Below are 8,073 nucleotides of genomic sequence, written 5' to 3' on the forward strand. Positions count from 1 at the left end.
CATATTATTACAGATGTTGACAAGTTTGAATTATGTGGTTTGTTGTTTTCTTGTCTAGGACACTAAAACAGGCTCCCCCGACTCTGACTCATCCTGCCCCTCCTCTCCTAAACCCCCCCACTCTGTTAGTATAAGCATCATCCATCTTTTCTCTTCCTGGTCCTCATTTTCCCCCCTTTTGTTTATTTTTCCCTGTCCTTTCTTAACTTCTCTCTTCATGCAGAGCTCTGACAATGCTTTGTGCTTGTGGTGTGGGTTTATAATAAATCAATAACCATGAGAGCATATGCGTTAAGGGCTGTTGATGCACTCAATATGAAGTGTATTGCTAAAAACACTCTTGGCCATGGTAAAATCACTGGACGACATCTCATGAATCAATGCCTTTAGAAAGCAACTGCAATATATTTTAAGACTGTCAAGTGATTACATTCATTAGCAGTGATATTAATACAAATTAAAAGTAATTCTCAGTCAGTGTGGTGCATTGACACAGAATAGATCACAGATGTCTAAATCAGCTATTTTGCATTTGCACATGCTTTGAATGCTCATCCAATTGGGTTTTAAAACGATCCATTTTAAAGCTTGATTTGCTGGTTTTGTCTGTTTTGTTGCTTCTCTAGTAAATATTAAAGCACTGAATGTAATGTAGTTCAGTACAACATTCTGCAAACAGGTCTAAACCACTGTTCTTTTGTAATTTCTCTCGTATGGTGGTTCAGTCTTTGTTGACACTGGGAAAAATCAGGTTGCTTGTCTCTTCTCACTCTTGCTGTTTATCACTCTTAACTGTAGTTTGTTTATTTAGGTTTGTCTTCTTTTTCTCTTTTCACATCAGCTTTTCTATTCTTTCTTTCAGCCGTCAGAGAAATGTGGCACTTTAAACATGACTAAAATCACTGAACATGGAAAAAAGGTCCGGTAAGTAGAAACAAACAAGGAGGGAATGCTCCCATTCATCTGATAGATCAAACAAATGACTAACTGTGCCATGCTGATATTGTATTTTGGTTTATTGTCTAATTTCATGCCTACAGGAAGAACTGGACCTCCTATTGGACAGTTTTGCAGGGTTCATCACTGCTATTTAATAAGGGCCAAGGAAGCGGGACTGGTTGGGTGAGTAACAGTTCAGTGCTGAGAGAAAATCATTAGTAATCTATGTGATGTAATCAGTTTTATATGTCTGGGGTGTATGTTAATGTGTTGTTCTCTCAACAGTTTGGAAGAGACCAGAAGCTGGAGTTCAGTTTGGATCTCAGAGGAGGGTCAGTGGACTGGGCGTCTAAAGACAAATCCAGCAAGAAGAACGTTCTAGAGGTAAACAGCCTGTTGGAAACTAATCTCACTTTTCTTGTAGACTGATTATAAATTAAGGAGGTGTTTGAGAGTGTGTGTGTGTGTGTGTGTGCCTAATCAATTAGCAGGAAGGCTACATTTTCAAAATATTTAATTAAAGTTTGATTAGCAGAATCACTGATTACAGCCATATTCCCTGAAGACATGAATGGGGAAAATTGGAAGTTTTGGCAAGTTAATGAAACAGCAGCAAGTTGGCCATACATTTTTTTACACAATGCTTGTAGATCACATTGCAAAATGATAGTCTGACCCTCAATGATTAAGACTGATGACTCTCACGGTTGGTCTTCTACCAACTTTTATCTCAATGGAAAGTTTGCCATCAGGAGTTTAGTTAGAAAGCCAAAAGTTTTTATTTCCTTTTATTATCTCCAGAACTTCATGCAGCAACTAATAAAAAAACCACAATATTTCAAGGAATTAATGCAAAACACATGTCTCTGGCTGATACAACATATCTTTGATTGGTAAACGTTTTTATTTCATCATCCATTGGCAGATGAAGCAGGTGCTATTGACCTAATTGGCTCTCTGTGCTTTATTTGGTTAAATGAGGTCTGAATATTTATTAATTTAAAGAAGTCTGAATATTGAAATGCTATTAAGGTCATTCAGTGGATTAACCTGTCCTTTTTTAAGGAGCCTGGCTGAAGGTTTGCTAAAATCTGCTTGATGTTTGGACGTGGTTCATGTGTAACAAATATTAATTAGATTTTGTGTGTAGCTGAAGACCCGGCAGGGCATGGAGCTCCTCTTGCAGTCAGATAACGACGGCCTTGATTGGTATAAAGCTTTGACTGAAGCCATACACACATATGTAAGATTACTTTTCTATATACCTGCACTTACATTACATTACATCTTCACTGTAATTATTCTGAATCCTTGTACTGACATTAATGTGTTTCGTGTTGCAGATGTGGGAGTCTGATGAGGCCATTGAAGAAGACATGTCAGAATCTCCTGACACTGAGAAACATGACAAAGAAAAAGAGCAAAGAAACTCCAAGAAGGCCAGAGGTGTGTGTGTGAGTGTGTGTGTGTGTGTCCACGATTCTGAAGCTCTGCTCCAAAACCTATTGAGCTGTCTAAGCTGTCAACGCAGTACTTTAATAAGCATAAAAATACATGCCTCTCAATTAAAGGGTGAAATCATATTTTTTTTAATTAGATTTAACTATTATCAATATCTTTCAGTATTTAATGTAGTTAAATGTATATTTATTTATTATATCATAGCAAAAACTAATATTAATGAATTTCTTAATTCAATAGTGTTTTTAGTTCTCAATTATTAAAGGCAAGTAAACCGTATAAGTGTCTTATATATTATGTGACAGTGTCTTATTCTAAACCTGGTAAATAAACACATTTCAGGCAAAAGAGCAAATGAGGACAAAACAAGAAAGATAAAAATTAAGTAAACTAATTCTAGATCCCTGAAATTTTTTTAGCTCTGAATAAACTTCAAGAAAATTTGAAAAAGTAGTCAAATGTTAAATAAAGCACTGGTATTGATACTTAATAAAGCTACTGAAGTTTTTAGTCAAGAGCAGCAAGCAGTTACATCTTTGATTTCATTTCCATGACAGCTGCAGGTGTATTTTACATTAATACCCTCCAATACAGCAATTGAACAAAATTGAAGTGAATTTGATTGTTCATGCATGTAATCATATTACTATGAGACGAGTGCTGTTCACATGGCACATACAAATCTTTGTAATTTCTGTATCTGCTGTAATGTTTCCAGGAGTGCACCTATGAGATCTTAAAAACACGTGTTCAAGCTCAGTTCTAAAATATAATAAGCATAAACTTTAGTTTATTACTAATTAGGGGTGTAACGGTTCACAAAATTCACGGTTCAATACGATACACTTGTTTCACGGTTCAGTTCGGTACGTTTTCGATACAGCAAAAAGAAAGAAATGCCAGAGAAATTTCCTTGATTTAATTTTTTTTATTCTTTTTTTTTATTAAAACTAACATCATAAAGTATGATATTTTTTTACTTTGAGCAATTCTGGAGCTATAATTGACTAAACAGCTCCTTGGAAAAAATAAAATGTAATATTGTAGTAGTTATAAACAAAGGTTTATTTTAGTTCAGATTAACATTTGAGGGCAGCAATTGTATTCATAATGTCAAAATAAAACCGACGTAATGTTACTTGAAGGCATTATAGCCCACTATTCCTGCCAAACTTCCATGGTTGCAGACAGTTAGTGTTACTACAGTAAATCCATGGTGAATGTTGCTGATCTGTGGTAGGGCTGAACGATTAATCGCAACAAAACGACAAAAATAAGTGATTATTTTATGCGCAGCTTGTCAGTGGAGTGCGGCTGATTGGTAGTAAATACTGCCCCATTTGAACGCCAGAGGGCGCTCTCATGCAAACACGATATGCCCCGCCGCAGAAGTACAATAATGCGCATCATTCCAGGAAATCCCTATCGCTGTAGCTGAATAAACAGAAGATCGAAACGCTTTGATTAAACATGACTTATAAATACACGACTGCCTTATTCTGTGTAAGAAGACACATCATCTCACAGGAGGAGCTCAGCTGTCGTTATGAAGTGAGTTTGGAGTAAATGCATGTTATTAAATGTTGTCTGTTGTTGGACGAGGTTCATAAATGCTTCTCATGTTTTGGAAAGATGTTTGACGCGTGTTGTTTTTTCAAATGCACGTTATAAGTGACTCAAACTCCCAGTGCTTTCAGATGGAGCAGCGTTTACAGAGCCGTCAATGACAAACTGCGCATAAAAAATAATCGCAGACTTTGCGATAAGCCATCTCGATTTAAGTGCGATTACATGGAAAGTGCGATTAATCGTTCAGCCCTAATCTGTGGACACTGGATAGTTCATTCATGGCACAATGTTTCTTCCTGGTTTCCACGTCAGCGCTGTTTGATCCGTTAATAACGGAGAAATGTGAATGTTTCTCACTAGATCTCGCAGCAATGTTATTACTTCTGTGGCGAATTCAAATGCTTTCTTTACTGGATCTCTTATTAGTGTTGTGTAGTAACAGTGTCGCATGATCACGATCGGCTCTTGCTGCACTGGTCCAAACTGATAAACGGTCCTTCAACCACACGATAATGAGCAGTTTCGTTCCGCTTGCATTACGTTTGCCATTTGATGTTGGGTAATGTTGTGGTTGCGCCGGCGTCTCTTACATTCTGAGCGCGCTTGCCACGCGCAACGCGCCTACATTTGAAATAACGAAATTTTGGTCGGCAGGAAAAAGGGTCCAACGAACCGTTCGGTTTGAAAATGTGTACTGAAAACCGAACCGAAAGCCTCGTACCGAACGGTTCAATACGAATACGTGTATCGTTACACCCCATTACTAATCCATGTGCACTTGGAGTTGTGTACCATTCCTTAAATAGACTTCTTCACCCTTTATGCTTTAGATATTAAGAAGTCTATAAGCATGGATAATGCTGAACAGAAGAAGAAGACCAAGCTGATGAAGCTTCTCACAGGCAGACCCTCTTTACAGGCTGTCAAAGACAAGGGCTACATTAAAGGTTCCACCTGCATCTACAAACAGAACTGAATCATCACAGGGTTATCTGTAAAATTCAGAGGCCTTTTATATCGTTTGATTTTCTCTCTTTCTGTAGATCAGGTGTTTGGCTGCAGTTTGAGCAGTCTTTGTCAGAGAGAGGCCACCACCGTCCCTCGCTTCGTCTGGCTGTGCATCGAGCATGTGGAGAAGACCGGTAATCTTCTGTTTAGACCATGTGAAGCTGAATATTGATCCTAATCCTAAATTTACCCTAACCCCAACTTTCAAACTTTATGCTTTAATAAAGCTTAAATGACTATTTTCACTCCTTGACACTGACTGCCTTTCCATGCTCAACATATTCCGTTTAAGTATCGTAATATTCCTGTGTACGTATTAAGTTTCCTTTCCCTCTGTTATTTACCAGGAGATTTAGTGCTGGCATTGATTACACAGTATGCTAAACTAATATTAGTTTTATTACTACTTTTTCACCATAATTTAATTAGGACCCGAACACTTCTCACCTTCAGAAATGCCCGACGACACCACCACAAAATTGAGAAAGTCGGGCAAGCATTGATGTCGATTTCTTTTAATAATTACATAAAAACAAGTCAGTCTTATTTTTCACTCCAGAAATGTGTCCATTTAGCTTGAGTTGCCATAGCTAAATACCTGGCGAAGCATCTGTTAGCACCCACTATTCCTTGTGGACTAAGCAGGTGTATGTCTCCTTTCAGTGGATTTTCTAAATAAGAGGTTTACAAATTTTCAATTACGACATTAACATGACTCCATACTAATCAGAATATTGCCAAAATCTGATAAATATTACAATTTTAATGTGCATGTAAACGGGATGAGTTGATACTCGCTGCTGGAAACTATATCCTAACATGCATTCTAATGCTTTGTAATGCTTGTCATTTTTTTTTCTCCCTTCATCCAGGGTTAGGAGTGGATGGTTTGTACAGAGTCAGTGGAAATTTGGCCATCATACAAAAACTGAGATTTGCTGTTAATCATGGTATGCCCTTCCACCATTTCACACCCTCGCTGATTTATACATAACAGATTACTGGATAAATAAACTGATGATTTGTGTCACTATGATCCACATAAATACAGACGAGAAAGTGAATTTAGGGGACAGTAAATGGGAGGACATTCACGTTACCACTGGAGCTCTGAAGATGTTTTTCCGCGAGCTACCAGAACCTCTGTTCACCTTTGCTTTCTTTAACGACTTCATCGCTGCGATCAGTGAGTGGACACCAATATTTGAGACAAAGCTTTTTAGAGAGAGATGTTTCTTGCACATTTAAGACTTTTGTGTTTTTCGTGTAGAAATGCCAGATTATAAACACAAAGTTCAGACGGTTAAGGATGTGATGAAGCAACTGCCATGGCCCAACCAAGACACCATACAGGTGCTCTTCAAACACCTGAAGAAGTGAGTATAAAAGGGGAGGGAGACAAAATAAATGCTTTTTTTTTTACTCTAGAAGGCACGTAATCATAAATGGAAATAATTAGGTAGTTTATAATTAGAAAAATGCTGAAACGGTTTTAGATAAAGTGTATGTCATGTCAACTGCCCCTGTGTTTATAACCTTTTTCTCTCTCTGTAGAGTGATCCAGCATGTCGATGAGAACAGGATGACCACCCAGAGTGTAGCCATCGTGTTCGGCCCAACGCTCCTGCGCCCAGAGATAGAGACAGCAAATATGGCCGTGCACATGGTCTACCAGAACCAGATTGTTGAGCTGATTCTTATGGAATATGAGACCATATTTGGCAGGTAGGTCACACACATAGGAACCCTTTGACCAGATTCCACCGGGCCAGAAGACCAGACAGCCCATTGACTGCCAGTCTGAAAACTGAACACATCTTGGTATGTTTACATGAAAGGAAAAAAATTCACCATTCTGGCTTCAACAAACTGTCAAATCTTTTCTCATATCTTTATTGGACTAAATTATTGTCATGTTTTTTGCCTGGATGTTGTGTTATTTTTACATATACCCAAATCCATGGACTATGTCATTTTTGGACCATTTTTGGATTTGGTTCAAGCAACGAGGGCTTGAAATATGGACATTTTTCTGTCCGATTGAAAACCATGTTGCTTCTGGGAGAAATCTGATGCTTCGTTTTAGATTTCCATTCACTACTAGTATTACATTTTGTATCACATATTTCCATGGTAATACTGTAATACATTTTGGAGCGACACGTCAACAGATTGACATATTACATTTTGCATCACATCTTTCCGTGGTAATACCGTAAAACATTTTGGAGCGACACGTCAACTGATTGACTGACATGATAGACATGGATTTTACCTTATATTAAAACTCAAATTTCTGCGGAGATGGATTTCATTCTGTTCTGGACTGCTGGAAGTGACCTCTGAGATGACCACTGCTGGGAAACACTGGAGTTATTTTGTAGACTCCCTAAATTCGGACACGCTTTTGTTTGAGTATCAGCCTTCTTTTCCCTGATTATCAGTCCAAAATCAAAGGATTCATAAACTCGTCAGGTATATTTCATGCTGTGTGAGTGCATCTAACCGTCTTGGCCCTTAGAGAGACACTTGAATAAGATGTGTGCAGGACACATTTAACCCTGTGAGGACATCATATTCACTACTGTTCCTGACCAGACCCGTCATGCAAACTTACAGCATTTAAATAACGAGTTCAGTATGCTTTTGACAAAATACCACGTGAAGATCTTGTATTAGAGAGATAAGTAAAGGGAGAAATTGTGAGTGGGTTAAACTGGATTTCTCTTTGTAAATATGTCTGACAGACATACTACATGTGTATTTGTATGTATGTATGGTATTGTGTGTGTGTGTGTGTGTGTGTGTGTGTGTGTGTGAGAGGACTAAAAGAGCACATGGAGGTAAAGGCACCAAAATTGTATTAGAGACTGGTTTATTAAAATGTTTTAATAAGAATTAAGATGGTTATTTGGTTAATAGCTGTTGAATGTAATTAATCAAATGTTCTGCTTTGTTGCAGAGCTTTGTCTTGATCAAAATAAAGTTGACAAGGCAAATTGGTCATCTTGTTGAGTGTCATTACTCTCAAAGTTTCTCCACCAGGGGGCAGAAAACATCACAGTAACTCTGTTGTTTTGTTTTTCATGTGTTGAC

General features: G+C 37.8%; 1 protein-coding gene across 3 annotated transcripts in view; it reads left to right on the forward strand.

Moving 5' to 3' along the window:
• Positions 1–7,981, forward strand: part of arhgap12a (Rho GTPase activating protein 12a) — a 36,691-nt gene extending 28,710 nt beyond the window's left edge. For 2 of the 3 annotated variants that reach the window (XM_082173513.1, XM_082173514.1), the window contains 12 exons: positions 59–124; positions 863–924; positions 1,041–1,122; positions 1,225–1,323; positions 2,090–2,182; positions 2,283–2,385; positions 4,800–4,916; positions 5,013–5,111; positions 5,850–5,927; positions 6,029–6,163; positions 6,248–6,353; positions 6,532–7,981. In XM_082173513.1, coding sequence (XP_082029639.1) covers positions 59–124; positions 863–924; positions 1,041–1,122; positions 1,225–1,323; positions 2,090–2,182; positions 2,283–2,385; positions 4,800–4,916; positions 5,013–5,111; positions 5,850–5,927; positions 6,029–6,163; positions 6,248–6,353; positions 6,532–6,706 — 1,215 coding nt within the window. In that variant the 3' untranslated portion in view covers positions 6,707–7,981. Of the gene's footprint in view, positions 1–58; positions 125–862; positions 925–1,040; positions 1,123–1,224; positions 1,324–2,089; positions 2,183–2,282; positions 2,386–4,775; positions 4,917–5,012; positions 5,112–5,849; positions 5,928–6,028; positions 6,164–6,247; positions 6,354–6,531 lie in introns of all 3 variants that reach the window. The other variant, XM_082173512.1, reaches the window with a different exon arrangement.
• The last annotated feature ends 92 nt before the right edge of the window (positions 7,982–8,073 follow it).

This window comes from Leuciscus leuciscus (genome assembly GCF_965113295.1).
Source record: "Leuciscus leuciscus genome assembly, chromosome: 6".
In the NCBI taxonomy this organism is placed as follows: Eukaryota; Metazoa; Chordata; class Actinopteri; order Cypriniformes; family Leuciscidae; genus Leuciscus; species Leuciscus leuciscus.